The sequence below is a fragment of the Mustela nigripes genome, chromosome 10 (genome assembly GCF_022355385.1).
Source record: "Mustela nigripes isolate SB6536 chromosome 10, MUSNIG.SB6536, whole genome shotgun sequence".
Lineage (NCBI taxonomy): Eukaryota > Metazoa > Chordata > Mammalia > Carnivora > Mustelidae > Mustela > Mustela nigripes.
Genome location: NC_081566.1, coordinates 42509107 through 42527031, shown reverse-complemented (window position 1 = coordinate 42527031; position 17925 = coordinate 42509107). Strand labels below are relative to the sequence as shown.

General features: G+C 46.8%; 1 protein-coding gene and 1 long non-coding RNA gene across 2 annotated transcripts in view; one reads left to right on the top strand and one right to left on the bottom strand.

The window, feature by feature from the left end:
• The window catches only part of DSTYK (dual serine/threonine and tyrosine protein kinase), a 49132-nt gene that overhangs the window by 10354 nt on the left and 20853 nt on the right, over positions 1–17925 (top strand). The window contains exon 2 of the mRNA XM_059413228.1: positions 7382–7770. Coding sequence (XP_059269211.1) covers positions 7382–7770 — 389 coding nt within the window. The remainder of the gene's footprint in view (positions 1–7381; positions 7771–17925) is intronic.
• On the bottom strand, positions 2475–4958 carry LOC132026172 (uncharacterized). Its single transcript, XR_009406813.1, has 3 exons — positions 4803–4958; positions 4674–4716; positions 2475–2813 (listed from the first exon to the last, which is right to left on the bottom strand). It is a non-coding gene; the product is annotated as an uncharacterized LOC132026172 (long non-coding RNA).

The window sequence follows — 17925 nt, the reverse complement described above, 5'->3', positions numbered from 1 at the left end:
TTTTCCTTTTTTCCTTAGCCCTTTATTCAGTTTTTTCAATGGATTTCTTCAGTGGATTATAATCTCATACTATTATGTAAGAACATTTTTATGCCTGACTGTCCCTGATTGGATCACTGAGCCCCGCTGTGAGCTGGTTGTTGTGTCCTTTTGACCCCTCCCCATCATGGAATCATTCTTAAGGGTTGCCAGGTCTAAGAGGCTACCTCCCAAGTGACAGACGCTTAAGCCCTCTGTGAACCTTGGGGTTGGCTTCCTCGGAGGAACTGCGTCTACCTCTGCCTCCCATAACCTACGCTGCCCGCTGCCTTTCTGTTCCCCCTGCAGCGTGACCAGCCTCAGCAGCAGTTTTGCCCAAAACAGAACTTGTCAGTAGGCGGCTGAGTGTGGGCTCTTCATTCCAGGGCCCCCACGTTGTGTAAGCTTCCGAGGAGCAGGGCGGGGGTGGCCGTCTCCCTCTTCCAGGTACCTGGACCATCTACTTCTGAAAAACGCGGAGACCTTACCGTGGCCTCCCCGTGGGATAACCTACTGACTTTTCAGCCAGCTTGGCGTCTCAGCTTCCAACAAACGCTTTGGCTCCTTGAGAACATTTCAACGTCTAATTTCCAAAAACCATTCTGTTCCACCACAGTGTACTTGTACGACTTGGTCCTGAGGATTCCAAAAGCCAGACTACCTGGGTGTATGTTTTCCTTAAATTCTCCTGGGCTCCTAATGTTTCCCCTGTAATTTGGAATCCTTTAAGTTGAGCTGGTGCTCAGAGCTGGTTTGGGAATGATAAACAAGCGTTTCATGGCAGAATTCTTTCTCTCAGCTCCTGAGCTTGTCCTTTTCTCTACTCTTGGCACATACAGTTCATAAGAAATAACAGTGTCTCACAGCTTATTTGTAGAAATGCATATTTGTGTCACTGATTACTTGAGCAAATTATTAAATCCTCCCATAAAATCCTGCACATGTCACTCACTTTGAGAGAGGACTACAGGTTCACTGTTAAAAGCGAGGTGAACAAATTGGACCCAGTGGAGGGGAGTCCTTGGGTACCAGGAACAAGGCTTGCAGCGGTAACTTTTGGGACCTGAGTTGATTCTGAAGTCCTGCCAACCAAGTGAGTTGTAATAGTATGAGAAGCCATGGCAGAGTCCCATTCACCTCCGTTCACCTACTCCATATCATGCCCTCCCTACCTTGGCCGTGGACTGCAGCTGACCCTGCCTTCACTCACCTCTCCAGTGATGGGAATGGAAAACAGACAAAGAACGTGCATGGACATAGATCCATTGCCCTTACTCCAAAAACAAAGTATCCTAATGGGTCACTAGAGACATCAAAAGGTCATTAGCATTTCTTCCCTCCAATTCTTCCTTTTGATAATAGTCTTAACCTCAAAAGCAAAGGATAATACAAGCTGATAAGAGGAGCATTAAAAGTTTCTCTGAAAATTTATTTTTATTTTTTTAAAGATTTATTTATTGGATGCCTGGCTCAGTCAGTTAAGCATCTGCCTTCCCCTCAGGTCACGATGCTGGAGTCCCAAGATTGAGCACATCGGGCTCCATGTTTAGCGGGGAGGCTGCTTCTCCCTCGGATACTCCTGCTGCTCATTCTTTTTCTCTCTCTCTCAAAATGGATAAATAAAATCTTTAAAAAAAAAAAGATTTATCTATTTATTATTTTAGAGAGAGCATGCACGTGGAGGGGAGAGAATCTGGAGTAGACCCTGTGCTGAGCGCAGTGCCCGACATGGGGCTCAACTCCACGACCCTGACTGAGATCATGGCCTGAGCCAAAATCAAGAGTTGGATGTTCAACCAATTGAGCCACCCAGATGCCCCCCTCCTTTTCTTTTAGAAAAGTACTCTGGAGATCTTAGAATAACAGTTTTCTTTAAAAAATGTGCACCAGCTAATGGTGCTACTGTGTTTTTTCTCCCAGGCTTTATTTATTCCTCATGATTTTGAGAGTTTGTTTGTTTGTTAAGATTTTATTTATTCATTGGACAGACAGAGATCTTAAGTAGGAAGAGAGGCAGGCGGGAGGGGGTGCGGCTGAGGGGGAAGCAGGCTTCTTGCTGAGCAGAGAACCTGATGTGGGGCTCTATCCCAGGACCCTGGGATCATGATCTGAACCGAAGGCAGAGGCACAACCAATTGTGCCACCCAGGCGCCCCAATTTTGAGAGTTTTTGACAGAGTTTTCATAGAGACTCAGTCAGCCTACATCACATTGGATTCCTGGGGCACGGAGCCCACCTGAGGATTCTTTCTCTCCCTCTCCCTCTGCTTGAGCTCTCTCTCAAATAAATATATACATCTTTAAAAAAAAAAATAAATTGGGATCCTGCAATCAATAAATCGTGTTTGGCTCCAAACTGGGGAAAATGTGGTAGTGGGTACTGGGGAGGAAAAATTTCTCCTCTGTCCTTCTGGAGTCCCCAGCCAGGCCTAAGAATTAAACTGATGTGAACAGATCCAGAGGAGAGAAGCATACACATTTTATTACATTTTACACATACATGGAAATGTACATGGATACGTCCCTATAGGAGATGAAGACCCAAAGAAGCAGAGCTGAACATTTAATGTACTGATTTGGATGGGCAAAGAGAAGTAAGTTATGAAAATGTGACAAGATAGAGGGGCTTGGGGTAAGGCAGTTAGTGGTGGAAAAGTGACTAGGAAGATAAGGGTTAGTTTAACAAGCCTTATTTGTACTGATTTTTCTTGGCCTTGACTCCAGGTCTCCGATGATAAGAGTGTTGCTTTACTTCTGGTATAGGGAGTTCACCATCCAGACGGGGGTTTTTATCTCCTGCTTTCAGGAAGAAAAAGGGGAGGAGGTGAGAATGCCTGTGTGTCCAGTCCCTTGACTCAAAATACCCCTTGGGACGGCATATTCTTTGCCTCTTCATGGGCTCTGTTTACCCCCAGGCATTGAGCTGGGACCCTGAGACCTTGGCCTAGCTCCTGCACTGTGCTGTGCTCTGTCTCTCATCTGCTTAGAAAAATGGAGAAACATGGCTCTGTTATGTTTTGTTTTTCAAGCTGCTGGTTCCTCATCTGTAAGTGGGGGTAATAATGGTTCTCCTTGGGTAGAATTGCCAGCATTAAATGAGATGAAGCTAATTAAGGGATGTTCTTAGAAAGATCTAAGTAAACAGAACTGTGGGGAGGAAAATAGTTTTTCATCTGCCCTTCCAGTTTCTTAGCCACAACACCCCTGTGATAAAAAGACACATTAACAGGAGAAAAACAAACAAGTTTAATAATGTGTATCCCTCTTACATGCAAGTTTTTCTTGCAGGCAAAACCTTCCAGAAAGAGCCATGCCACCACCTTAAACATCATCTCTAGCTAAAGACAGAGATGTTGGGGGTGGGAAGTCAGTTAGGACTGCTGTGAGCAGGGGTCAATGGTCTGCATTGAGATAAGGGTTTCTAGTGCGCCTGGCGGCTTAGTGGGTTAAGCCTCTGCCTTTAGCTCAGGTCATGATCTCATGGTTCTGGGATCGAGCCCCACATCCGGTTCTCTGCTCAGCAGGGAGCCTGCCCACCCCCCATGCCCCACCCCCGCATGCCCCCTACCTCTCTGCCTACTTGTGATCTCCGTCAAGTAAATAAAATCTTTAAAAAAAAAAAAGAAGACTACGACGACGACAAGGGTTTCTAGAGATTTAGACTCATCTTTCTCTTCCTGGTACATTTCCCTTGTATTGCTCTAAGTGTAAATGTTTCCTATGAAAGGGGAACTTGTTCTCAGTTTTCAGAGTTTCACCTGCATCTGCTGTTTATTTAAAAATAACCAGCTTAAAATAGCAAGCCAAAGAGGCATATTTTGGGATGTATTTTGCTCCCAGTTTGTGATGGAAAACAAACAAAATGGGTTGCTACTCGAGATGCTTTCCTCCTCCCTCTTCTAGTTGGAAACCTTTGTTTAGAAGTAACCCTAATCAAGATGATCTGTATTTAAGAAGCATCAAAAAATACATAAATAAAAATAAGAGCCTTGGCTTGCTCTTAAGACAATGTGAGTTGAATTTGCCTGTGGCTGGTGTTGGCGGGGTTAATGGGCTCCCGCTGAGACGGCCTGCCGGTCCCTTCTGGCGGCCCCAGATGCAGATGCTGTTAGATTAATTACGAAAGAAAACTCGATTAACTCGGAAGTCCTTAAACTGTCAGTGAGGCAGCTGCTCCTGCTCCGGAGCAGGTTTCCTTCCTCCCTCCTACGGTCGGGCCACCGTTTGGAATCTCTTCCTTTAGAGAGCTGCTGAAGCTGCACTCTCTGTAGGTCCTCCAAGCCCCTGGCTAGATCAGTCAGCTTTTTGATCTGCTGTTAAAATAGTCCAGGGAAAGCTTGCAGATTAAATTCACAGATAATTAAAGATTGAAAACAACCAACCCCCCCCCCCCCAGTGGTGTGTCTTGCACCAGTTAAAACCTGATGGCGTCTTGGAATTTTAGAACTGGAAAGATGTTAACGATGATGTCATGCCCTTCCCTGAGTTCACAGATGAGAAATCCAAGGCTGAGAAAACGCAAGTGAATTGCCAAAGTCACAGAGCTAGTGACGAGTGGAGCCTGGGAGTCACAATCTCTGCCCCCCTCCCTGCTTCTCCTCTTGCTTGCTGCACCCCTCCCGGGAGAGGCAAGGACGGAAGCGATCTAGCACTGACCTTGTTTCTGGCCCATCCGTGCCCTTGTTCCAATCTGGTAGACCTATGTCGGAAATCAGTGGAAAGCTAAAGACCGGTGGCGGAAGTGAAAGGCTTGAATATGACATATTGAAAAACAGATGGCGATACCTGTACTGAGGATTTTCTTCAGTCCACTCGTTGCCCGGAGAGCCTGAGTGCAGTGCACTCCTGTCCCATTGCACTGGTCTATGGTGGTTTGAACCTAGCTGGTGTATTTGCAGTGGCTGTTTTTGTCCCTACAGAGATGGAGGGGAGGGTGATCATTTGGGTCAGATGATTAATGGGGTGTGTCTGCTGTGGCTTTGGCTGAGGCAGCATGTTTTACTGGCTTTCCTAGAGTTGATGCTTAGTCTCAGAGGTTTTGTGATCTCGCCCTCTGGTCCTGAAAAGTGATGAGTTGGTGTTAGTTCTCAGTTATCCACTCTCCATGCTCACTTGGGTTTCGTTTTTTCTTATGTGTCAACTTTTGCTGTAGGAGTTATGAAGGTCACAGCGTGGCCTTACACCTGGATGGCCCTCTGAGCTTCCGAGCAGCACTGGGAAAAGAGGAAAGGATAGAAAGTATGGCTGAGAGCGATTCTAGCTGGCGAATCTGTTCCCACAGCTCAGGCTGGCATCGTTGTAGTTCAGTTCTGCGAGGTGCTGGGGGAGGTCCTGTTCTGTTGTTTGTGTTCACTCTCTGCATTGAGATGAAGGTGTTTAGGGACGATAGTTTTGCCCCTAGACTTCTCTGAGAACTAACTCAGTGGAACTACTTACAGCTTTCTGTAGATAATTTTCTACAGTAAATGGTTCTTACACAGAGCAAACCAGTGCGTAACCTGAGTACTTGCTAAGGGTCAGTCACTGTGTTAGGTGTCCAGGGTACAGAGAAATCTGATGGTCCTTCCTGCTTTTGACATTATAAACAGATGACCAGATTAGACTGTGATAAGTGTTGTTGAGTTGTGAACCAGATATGAAAGGACTAAGGACTAGCCTGTTGCTACTTGCTCAGTCGACATACACACAATTGGCATTGTCCCCTCGCTTTTGTTTATTTTAAAGATTTTATTTTGAAGTAACCTCAGCTTACAACTCCAAGATCAAGAATTGCCTGGTCTACCAACTGAGCCAGCCAGGCACCCCTCTCTACTTGGTTTTAGTTTGTGGATCAAAGATTGGACCCGTGGTCTGGTGTGTTACACTTGGGTTTGGTAAATGCCTTGCACACAGTTAGGCACTCTTACGACTCCTTGGTTTTTCAGAGGAGCCCATCTCTTTCCCAGGAGACTCGATTTCCTTGTCTCGGTGTCCGACCTGCACATGCAGGCCCGGTGTTGGACTCACACACATGAAAGGAAGGGCTTTAATGAAAAGCATGGAGAGGAATTTGGGCAAAAGCAAAACCTTCTTGAAAACTTTTGGTGGTGCCATTTGTGGCAGGGAAGGGGGTTTGAGGACTTGTTATAGAATAGATCCAGGCTGAAGCAGAAGAGCCCCTTAAATCAGACTCCCTCCCGTGAACGAAGTAAACAGCTTACGAGTGGCTTAACAGCTCACAGTGACGATATTGAAGGGGAGTACTTTTCAGTTGGTACCACACAGCCTTTCAGTAAAGATGTATTTGGCCCAGAGATCAGCCTTCTTCCAGCCTAAGAATCGCTGTGGCTGTGCCTTTCTGGCAAACTCAGGGGTTGCCTGAGTCACAGACGGGAGCAGGTCGGGAATGATTGCATTCTGAATCCGAGAGGTGCAGGTCAGTGAATTACCCAAAGAGAGGTTTCTCCTCCTTTAGGAAGCTTTTTGTTCTCTCTTGAACGCCGCCTGCTGTGTTTGTGGAAGCTCGCCATTTACGTGAGTGTGGTTGTCCTGAGTGGATGTATGTGAGACAGATCACATTCCTCCTAGATGTACCCGGATTGTCTCCTGACAGGGAGCTCTTCCCTTTGTCTTACTGCATGCCTTGTCCTCCGTAAACGGAAGCAGTGGCCGTTGGTCAGGAGTTACTGATCTTCCCCGAGCACCCGAAGTTAGAGGCGAACAGACGCGGCAGCCGGGATGCTGTCAGCAGCCAGCAGAGAGACGAACTGGGGAAGATTCTAGAACTAAGCAGACTTGAAGGACAATTTATTTTGATGTACACGTGTGTAAAGATCAGCTCTTTCTCACACACAAAGATGAGCTCACACATTTAGTTATGAAAGGTGTCATAAATGAGGAAAGTAACAGCTAACACGGCACGTGGTAGAGACATTTACAAGGGCCTTCTGTGTGCAGGTATTAGGTTTTTGTCACGAAGGTCTTTACTTTGACATGTTCAGGTAGAGCGTCCCCTTAGATTCACATCCTAGTTCGTTAGTCTTCTCTGGCTTTGCCAGTTAAAGGATCTCAAGACCGAGGCTGAGTCCTGGTGTACTCCTTGGGCCGGCCCTGCACTGCATGAAAAAGGAGTGGGGAGGGATCAGGTCCCTGCTGCCTTTCTAGGTATAGACACCTGCTCTGGGGACAAGCCAGGGAAGGGATTCCTGTTCGATATTTGAGGAACCTTTTCCAACAGAGATGTTTTCCTGGTCTCTTGTCCAGCCAGGAGCTTCCGAGAAATTGCTTTGGTAGGACCCTGCCATCCTGGCTGGGTCTCTGTCTGCCCGTCCTCACTGTCTCTCTGTACTGCTTTCTCCTTCCCCGCCCTCCCCTTCCCCGAGCAGGCCAGCTGAGCTGCATCGCCTTCCCACCTAAGGAAGAGAAGTACCTCCAGCAGGTTGTGGACTGCCTTCCCTGCATCTTGATCCTCGGCCAGGACTGCAATGTCAAGTGCCAGCTGCTGAACCTGCTGTTGGGGGTGCACGTGCTTCCCACCACCAGGCCGGCCAGGGAGGAGAGCTGTAGGCTCCGGCGTCTCCGCTTCACCTATGGGACTCAGACGCGGGTCGGCCTGGCGCTCCCCGGCCAGTACGAGCTGGTGCACACGCTGGTTGCTCACCAGGGCAACTGGGAGACCATCCCTGAGGAGGACCTGGAGGTCCAAGAGGACGGGGAGGACGCCGCCCCTGTTTTAGCTGAACTGGAGGTCACGATGCACCACGCGCTGTTACAGGTACTGGTCTCAACAGCTGCACACGGACATACCCGCTTTTCCTGTACTTGAGCTTTCTCACAGAGCGGTTTGGCAATGCTCTGGGCCCTGAGCATTAGCTGATAGAGCATATCACCCAGGAAGGTGACAGACAGGGCCCTGGCAGCAAGTCTACACCGCAGGCAGGACCCTGAGCAGTTTGCTTATCTCCCTGTCCCCTGTGCTCCTTGCATCTCCACTGGGCTTTTGCAGAGTAATTATGATCAGGGCCTGAAGTCTTGCTAGAATTGCCTCCAGCCGTCCCTTTCTAAAAGGAATGATAAGATGATGGATTGATTATTAATGCTCTTATTCGAGTTGAGGCGGAGTAAAGACTTAGTGAGTTTTTCCTTAGACCTAGCCATTATTATTATGGGGGACAGATCCTGTCTCCTACTTTTTAAGGAACTAGAGAACCTAAGGACAGGTCAGGCTCAGTGTGAGGAGATACGGAGATCCTGTCATCTTAAAGTATATCTTCTTGGCTTCCCTCTTGAAATCTACTCCCACATCCAAGAGATCATATCAACTATCTGGTATTCAGATCTCCACTGAGGAAGGATTCAGCTCTTGTGCTAGGCCTCCTGTCCTGCTCTATAGCTGAGACCAGGTAATGTGATGTCACCGAGTGGGGATCAGCAAAGAATGTGACTGTATCAGGGGGCAGGAGTGGGTAAGAGGAAAAGAATGCACACCTGCTCAGAACAGAGAGTCCCGTCACCTTGATCAGCTGTGCCGGGAAGTAAGGGCTGGCTTAGCAGCACTAGGAAGTTTTGTTTCTTCTTATAACCTCTGTACCTACCCTGTTCTAAAAGGCCTGATCCTCCCAGTCAGGGAATGAGTCCTTTGGTTGTGGCTATGGCCTTTGACACTTCAGAACTAGAAGCTGTCATCTCATTTCCTTCCAGAGACCAGATTTCTTTTATCTTGATAAATGCTAGAGGGGCTATGTACACCAGCCAGCATTTTCTCTGAGTGGAGTTTCAGCAGTGGCTTCCCTGTGTTTTCAGACTGAGGGCTCACACTCCTTAGGTCCAGGATGCCGAGCCCGTTCTTGCGCAACATGAGTTGCAACTCTGACAGTAATCCTTGTTCATTAACTGAGGCTGCTCGGTTGACCTGTGAACTTCACAGTTTGTCAGTACTTGAGTCACACATAATCTCTCTCTGTGATATACTGGCCTGATCTGGTTCATTCAGGTTCTAGTGCTTCGTGGGCTTTCAGACTTTTCTAGAATTTCATTCACTGGGGTCACCTTGCTGGCTCAGTTGATAGAGCATGCTACTCTTGATCTTGGGGTTGTGACTTTGAGCCCCGCACTGGGTATAGAGATTACTTCAGAAATAACATTTTGGGGGCTCCTGGATGGCTCAGTGGGTTAAAGCCTCTGCCTTCAGCCCAGGTCATGATCCCAGGGTTCTGGGATCGAGCCCTGCATGGGGCTCTCTGCTCAGCAGGGAGCCTGCTTCCTTCTTTCTCTCTGCCTGCCTCTCTGCCTGCTTGTGATCTTTGTTTGTCAAATAAATAAATAAATAAAATCTTAAAAAAAAATACTTTGTATCAGGACCTAATACATATATACACATATATATTTAAAAAAATATATTTGTTTATTTGAGAGAGAGAGAGAAAGAACATGAGCAGGGGGAGGGACAGAGGGAGAAACAGGCTCCTCGCTGAGCAGAGAGCCAGATGGGGGACTCCATCGCAGGACCCTGGGATCATGACCTCAGCTGAAGGCAGATGCCCAAGCGACCGCGCCACCCAGGTACCGCTATACACATAGAAATAACATTTCATGAAACAATACTTTTACTTTTTGTAAAACACACTATTATCTTCTCTTTTCTATTTGATTTCACTTTTTAAAACTGATGGTAGCAACCCGCAAAATTGCTACTGTGAGCTGCTGCATTCTGACCTGCAACTTAAAAAACACGGTTAAATGGGGCACCTGGGTGGCTCAGCCATTAAGCATCTGCCTTCGGCTTGGGTCGTGATCCCGGGGTCCTGGGATGGAGCCCCACATCGGACTCTGCTCAACGGAAGGCTGCTTCTCCATCTCCCACTCCCCCTGCTTGTGTTCCCTGTCTCACGGTGCCTCTCTCTGTCAAAAAAATAAATGAAATCCTTAAAAACAAAACAAACAAAAAACCACTATTAAGTAGGTCTGATGGCTATCGGTCAGGGGGCAGTTCTTCCTGTTCTTGCCTTTTAAAAGCAATCTTGGACTGTGAACAGAGCCATGGCCAGGAGAGGCACGTGACTGGATTGATTTCTCTGGGTCCCTTCATTTTATTGACTTTAATTTTTAATGCTCATTTACTTTAGCTCCATGAATTGAGGCAGTTCAAGGGAGTGCCAGGCAGGAGAGTGAGAGCCGTCCCCTGGGCACACATCTGAGTGGGGAGAGCCCCCCCACTCCGCCCGGCTGCTCCTGACATGCGCTAAGCACGCCACTGAGGGAACAGTTGAGGCGGCTTCTTGGTTGGGAAGTCAAGGTACCAAATCATTTTTCCCTCTGCACAGCTGAAGTATGTGTTTTCTTTCTTTCTTTCTTTCTTTTTTTTTTTTTTAAGATTTTTTATTTATTTATTTGACAGATCACAGGTAGGAGAGAGGCAGGCAAAGAGAGGAAGGGAAGTGGCTCCCGGCTGAGCAGAGAGCCCGATGTGGGGCTCAATCCCCGGACCCCGGGATCATGACCTGAGCTCAAGGCAGAGGCTTAACCCACTGAGCCACCCAGGTGCCCCTGTTTTCTTTCTTGAGGAATATTCTCTTGTCTTGAGGAATTCTCTGGCCTCTTGAATTCTGTTTCATGTGGTTGGTGAGGCTTCCTTAGCCAGTGTTCCTCCGGATCTGCTTTATTCCTCAATGGTTTTGATGTAGAAATAGCGGCTGACCCCAGTGGTTCTAAGTTGGGAACCCCTTGATGCTGTGCCTTAGAGAGGCCTTCGGAGCCTTTGTGGCGCCCGGGCCCCCTCGGCCTGCACAGTCAGGCTCCTGTCTTCTTGCATCCGTGGGCCTCAGCGGGTGGAGCTCGGGGGGAGGGGTGTGCTTCCCAGCTACTGTGAAGATTTGTGTCCCAGTGAGAAAGATCTTTTTGTTTACTCCCCTTGTATTTAAGATCAAGGAGTTAGCTCTGACTGAACAGCCCTTCCATTTGGTTTGCAAAGGGGGTGGTGAGGAAAGGAAAACTTGGCTCAACGTAACCAAGACTGAATTAGGGGAAGTGAGATGTTCATTTTCAGCTGTCAGATTATCAAAGCAGAGTTTCCCCCTGCCTTCTTATACAATGGTCATTCTTCTAATATGGCGCTTTAAAGGCCTCATAAATTAGCCAGTTTCAGTGTGTTCCAGAACAGACTGACCCACAGGGACCCACAGGGCTTGGTACTCCCAGCTTTTGAGCTCCAGGTCCCCTGAGAGTCTCAGCTCATAATTCATTAGCAGAGGAACACCGTCAAGCCGTTCATTTCCATAGCCTCCTTTAGTGTTAAAAACAGTCATTTTCCCACTGGCAACACGTTGCAGCGTTCACGGTGCTCCCCAGTCAGTCTCCGCACACGCAGGTGCTTCCCTTCTCCACCGTCACCCCTGCTGGCCGGCATACTGCCATCTCTTCTTACGAGTCTGCTGGAACACAGTGCCCGCTTTGGGGTTGCCTCAGTCTGATATGAGTGTGTGTGTGCGTGTCTGTGTGGTGTGTGTGTGTGTGTGTGTGTGTGGTTTCCTGGACCACCTATAAGAAAATTGGTAGCAAGGAGCCGGGATGATTAAACTCTTGCAGTCCGAGGTGGGGACTCTGCAGCATGGCCAGTGTCTCACTCATGCTGGGGCCGACAGAGCTGTCAGTTCTTCTGCTGGCCTGTTTATCTCCATCCTCTGCACAGATGTCTGTGTCGTCTGGGGGCCAGATTGCCACACGAAGACAACATCATTGGCTCAGGATGGTGTGTGTGTGATGGGGTAACTTTCGGGGAACTGAGGTAGACTGTAGTGTTTCCAGGAACGGTCTGATGACTTGCAAATAAACTTTATTTTTAACTCTAACCAGTTGGAGTAGTAAAGCTTTCTCTTTATAACCCTCAGTTTCCGTCAGTAGCTAGCAATGGAAATAATCTATTTTCACTGTTGTACAGACCTTGCTATTTGTCGTTTCTCAGCAGTTAACACTGTTACAACCCAAGATCGTGAAAGTATTTTACTTGACATGACAATAGTTTATGTAAAATTTTAACCCCCAAATTTACTAACCATTCTTTGTTGCTGGAAAACTAGCTTCTCTCAATTTTTGTCTAGTTTTTGGCATTTATGATGGTGCCGGATAAAACTAAATCTGCTCTGTGTGTTCACCTTTAGTTAGATACCTTATCTTATCTTGAATGTCTCTGGATTGAAAGAAAACAGTTGATTGGTAACAAAACGGAAAGAAGGCTGGATGAAGGTCCTCAGGGCAAGGAGATAACTTTTCAGGGAAGATGATTTATGGAATTGGGTCAAAAATGGCCATTCCAAGGAAAAAGACCCAAAGTTGGGTAACATATATAAGATGGAGAATAGCATTCTGGAGATATAAAGAAGCCCTGATTTTATGGGGCAAAGAGAAAGGGGAACTAAATAAAGTGTTACATTAAAAAAGGGTATTGGAGGGCACCTGGGTGGCTCAGTGGGTTAAAGCCTCTGCCTTCAGCTCAGGTCATGATCTCAAGGTCCTGGGATCGAGCCCTGCATCGGACTCTCTGCTCAGCAAGGAGCCTCTTTCCCCCTCTCTCTGTCTACCTCTGCCTACTTGTGATCTCTCTCTCTCTGTGTCAAATAAATAAAATCTTTAAAAAAAAATGGGGGGGGTATTGGAAGTTCAGACAAATGCAAAAATATAAATTCCTTCTAGGCAGTGAGCCTGTCCCCTTCATACTGAACATCCCTCCTGCCTCTCCCCTATCACACACTAACAGCTGTGGGCAGCCTAGGCGTCCTGCATACCTGCATGCATTGCTCTTGGCCAAGAAACCCATAGTACCTGGTGCAGGTTAATTTACCTATTGAGGGTGTGGGTGGTTGAGAGGCAAGTTGTTTTTTGTTTTTTAAATCTCTGTGCTCACTAAAATAAATGTAAAAAGAACAGCTTGAATCTGAGGCTGTTTTCTCATTTCACCACCAGTGATTCATTTGTGGCCTTCCAAGGTTATCTCTTGGGGAGAAAATCCAGCAGAGATTATAGCCTTAATCTTCCTCTTTTGTCTTTTTTTCTTTTTTCCAGGATCCTATCTCCCTCTTTTTTTTTTAAGATTTTATTTATTTATTTGAGATAGAGCAAGAGGGAAAGAGCAGGAGCCGGTGGGGGAGAGGCAGGAGAGGGACGGGGAGGCTCTCCAACCGAGCAGGGAGCCTGACCCAGGGCCCGATCTCTAGGATCCCAGGATCATGACCTGAGCTGAAGGCAGATGCTCAACCGTCTGAGCCACCCAGGCGCCAATCATTTACCTTTTTTTTACACCCCGAGGCTTCCATTTTCACTGTGTCAAAGATCTCGGTTTGTTTCACCTTGTGTTGAGGATGGTGGTGGGGGCAGGGAATTCAGAGACTCAGGTTGGAAGTACTATCACTAGGCAGAAACTCGGTTCGTGGGGCTATTGAAAATGTTCTCTTTTTGACTCCTTTCATGGTGTCTCAACCAGTCCCTGTGACTGGTTTCATGGCAGAGCCTTTCCTTCCTAGGATATACTTTTTAACCTGGAATACTATTATTGTCAGGATCCCGGAAGTCATCTTGTCCATCCTCCATTCGTCTTTTAGAACTTGCCGGACATCAGCCCAGGTGGCTCCTGACGCCCTGTGGGACCTTCAGTGACTGAGTGTGCTCTTTGTAGTCAGGCCAACCTGGATTGACATGCTGGCTTTGTCAGTTCACAGACCGGGTGACGGGGCAGGTTCCCTCTTGTGCAAGATAGGGTAGCAATCTGTGTCTTCAGTGAGATGGCGTATGAGGACTTAGCACAGTGTCTGGCACAGAGTAAGCCAGTTTCCTCCTCCCTTTGAATGTACTAATCAGCATCCTTGAGAAGAGAATTTCCCCCTCTCTCAGTCACCCGTCCCATGCCTGACAACCATGTTGGAACGCCTTCCTTTTGTCAAGCCGAAGTCCTTCTGGTTCCAAGAATCACCATGATTCTGCTCCAGTTAGAGACAAAGTTCTTCCCCATTCATTATCGAGAGCCTTTGTAACAGCAGAAGAGAAAGATGCTATTAAAAGCGAAATAGGGCGCCTGGGTGGCTCAGTGGGTTAAGCCTCTGCCTTCGGCTCAGGTCATGATCTCAGGGTCCTGGGATCGAGTCCCACATCGGGCTCTCTGCTCAGCGGGGAGCCTGCTTCCCTTCCTCTCTCTCTGCCTGCCTCTCCGTCTACTTGTGATTTCTCTCTGTCAAATAAATAAATAAAATCTTAAAAAAAAAAAATTTTTAAAAAAAAGCGAAATAGAGGCGCCTGGGTGGCTCAGTGGGTTAAAGCCTCTGCTTTCGGCTCAGGTCATGGTCCCAGGGTCCTGGGATCGAGCCCCGCATCAGGCTCTCTGCTCAGCAGGGAGCCTGCTTCCCTTCCTCTCTCTGCCTGCCTCTCTGCCTACTTATGATCTGTCAAATAAATAAATAAAATCTTTAAAAAAAAAAAAAAGCGAAATAACACAAGTTCAAGTTATAAAAAGTTTCCCTTCTGCCTTCTCTCTTCTGCCTCCTCCCACTTTGTCTCTCTGCTCTGTGGAATCTAGTAAATGACAAGAGAACGAAGCTCCAGATTCCTGCATTTGCCTGTATCCCTGGGTACTGGGTGTTGGAGTAGCTACAAGGAAGGTTGCATGGAGGCCACGAAGTGTGTACGCAGCCAAGTGTTTTGTACAATGTAACAAGAGCAGAGAGGTATTTTCCTTAAGATGTAACTAGCATTTAAGAGTGATCCTTCTGGAAACCAGGTAAAAATGAAGAATGCTTCACCTGTATAAGAACAGATAGGGAAAACCTCTGGAAGGCCCCATGAGAATGGCAGGAGAATGGCCAGTAAAGGTAGGTAGACTGTGGGCACAGGGATTGAGGTTGAGACTGCGTCAGCGGCTGAGCACGGGCAGAACTATCTTACATAGTTAATGTGCTTCTTTTCTCCGTAATGGGAACCTGAGGCTTCAGAACTGTGGAGAAAGCAAAGACCTTTGTGACCTGCCTGAGAGCGTGACTGTCTTCTGCTTGAACCATCAGTGAATGCGCTCATTCTCGGCCAGAACAGAGTTTCAGGATGTGCCACGAGCCGTGAGAGCCAGTGTCATTAGGAAGTGGTCAGGCTTCTTCAGGGACTGGGCCATTTCTTCCTGGCATTTCAGACAATGTCCTTGTACATCAGAGACTAAACCTAAGAGGTCAGTGTTTGCAGAGTAACAGTCTCCTTTCTGTTCATTCTCTTAATCTTGCCAAGAAAAATTGATGGTTAACACATCAATTTCTGTGGATTCTGTAGACTTGTGCAGAATGCATTCTACAGGAGAACTCCCTTTAGGAATTCCCTGTGACTTCCAGTGGGAATTTGGGGGGGCACTCCCATTCTTCCCTGAGATTCTTCTTCCCTGATTGAGTTAGGAACAAAATGCTTACTCACTGCTTTCTTCTGGGAGTAGAAGCAAACAGCAATCACAGCTAAATGGGTGCAATTAGGGTTGAAAGATGGGAAATGTTATATATGATTACTGAAATGGTTTGGAGCAGGTAGTGAAGGCATCACTTATTTATCCGTTTATTCCACATGGATCTGTTGGACGCTCACGAATGCCAAGCCCCGTTATAGGTACTAGGAAGGCAGGCGGCCTTCCACGAAACCGTGCGAGGGCAAACTTCCCTCTCCGGGGGCCAGAATAGGGCCCACAACGGCCCTGGCTCCTCCTCTCTATATTACTGATGACTTTTTTCACTCCCTGTCTCCAGGAGACAGTGCTGGCTTCCCTTTTTGTTTATAACTGTCAGGGATGAGTCATCCCTTCACGGTAAGTGTCACAGAATCACACAGCGCCTTCCAGCCTGGTTTGGGCCACCGCCAGGAGGTCAGGCAGCAGCTCCTCCTGCCCGTGTCCGCACTCGCGGTCACTAGCGAGGTGAGACCAACTGCACACGCTGACTCACTGGGGAAGGAGGAGAGAGAGCGTCGCACTTGTCTTTTGCCTGTTTTTGTTTAGTACAAGATATATTTAGGAGTGGACAACTTCTTTCTGTTTGTCAGTGTATCAGGTAGTACCTTCCATTAGAAAGCCCTGAATCCTTTAAAAAATGAAATTGCCCCTGTGAGCAAATAAAATCTGCAGTCCCCTAGGAAGGGTATTGGTTCTGCAAGTAGACCCCACAGCTTTTGGTTTTCTTTTCTTTTCTTTTTTTTTTTTGTTTAAAGATTTTATTTATTTATTTGACAGAGATCACAAGTAGGCAGAGAGGCAGGCAGAGAGAGAGAGGGAAGCAGGCTCCCTGCTGAGCAGAGAACCTGATGTGGGGCTCGATCCCAGGACCCTGAGATCATGACCTGAGCCGAAGGCAGAGGCTTAACCCACCAAGCCATCAAGGTGCCCAGCTTTTGGTTTTCTTGCACACACAGAATGGTTCTTGGAGGAAAACCTATGAATTTATCTTAGAATTTTAAGAAAATCCATCATAAAGTAGCAAGCAAACAAAATTATTCCTGAAAACTTTCTAAGGAACTCTTACTTTGGTTTTGCTCATTTAGGCTTGCTTCTCATGATATTATAATAAGTTTGATCAGGCTTTATCTTTCAAAATGTATACATATATTGAAGAGAGGTTTGCAGCTTTAAAATAAAAATTTTTAAAAATATTTTATTTATTTATTTGAGAGAGAGGACGCTAGAGAGGGAACACAAGCAGGGGGAGTGGGAGAGGGAGAAGCAGGCTTCCGGCCGAGCAGGGCGCCTGATGGGGGGCTCGATCCCAGGACCCTGGCATCATGACCTCAGCTGAAGGCAGATGCTTCAGTACTGAGCCACCCAGGTGCCCTAAAATAAAAATTATAAAAAACATTTTCACTTGTCATTCTCTCTCTTATTGTAGCTTTTCATTTCTTGGGATTCTCTCCTAGCCTTTATCAAATTATTATGTGTATTATAATGTTGGCATTTAGGCAATTGTGTGTTCTACTCTAAGCTGTAAAAGTTCTTACCCACTTTTTGAATATGCCTCATGAAGTGATTCATACTCTAGCAGTGTGACTCAGGGTAGTGAAAGGGGGTTTGTTTTGAACAGTGGGATGAGTGTCAGACTAGTCTACCAACCAGAAAACATTTCATGCAGTTCGAGGCATAGATGAAACAGCAGTTTCTTCTTGGCCTAGGCTTGGATGGAAAGTAGCTGGATTTATAGTGTTTGCTCAAATTGGAAATGGTGAGATACTAAAAGCACTTTTAGCTTTGGAGAGTTCACAGTGGCCTGCCAAATAACGGTTATGTGATCTACCTGAGAATTAGACTGACTAAGTCTTTACTGGGGAGGATGAGATCTTGTAAAGCTTTTCGGGGGATAGGAGATCTCTCTCTCTCTTTCTCTCTCTGTCTCTTTTTCACACACACACACACACACAACACAGGACTAGGAACAATGGGCTGGCATTTCCCAGTCCTTTCTTACTTATCTAGGCAAGGAGATCAAAAAGGAAAAGGACCCAGGTTTTTATTTAAAATTTTTTTCATCAAAAATACCTGCCACTCAGTAAGGTAAGGAATGAAAACAGAATTGGAGTCCGGACGGACACAAACAAGTGCATGTTGTTTACATTTCAAATCAAGTATCTTTGCAACATCTGATAAATGCTAGGGACACACACTTGAACAGGTTTGTGTTGAATTCTTTTGTAAGTCTGTAGAATGTGCTAGAATTCTGTGAGGAATGATTTTGAATTTGTGAGTCCCTGAAGCCATCGCACTTGGTGTGCCTGCAGTGGTGGTACAGGTGTGAGTCTCCAGTTCAACCTTTGGTCTGGAATGCCAGACAGAGTAGATGGTGTCTTCTTTTTCTTTTTTCTTTTTATTTGACAGAGACCTAGCGAGTGAGAGAGGGAACACAAGCAGGGGGCGTGGGAGAGGGAGAAGCAGGCTTCT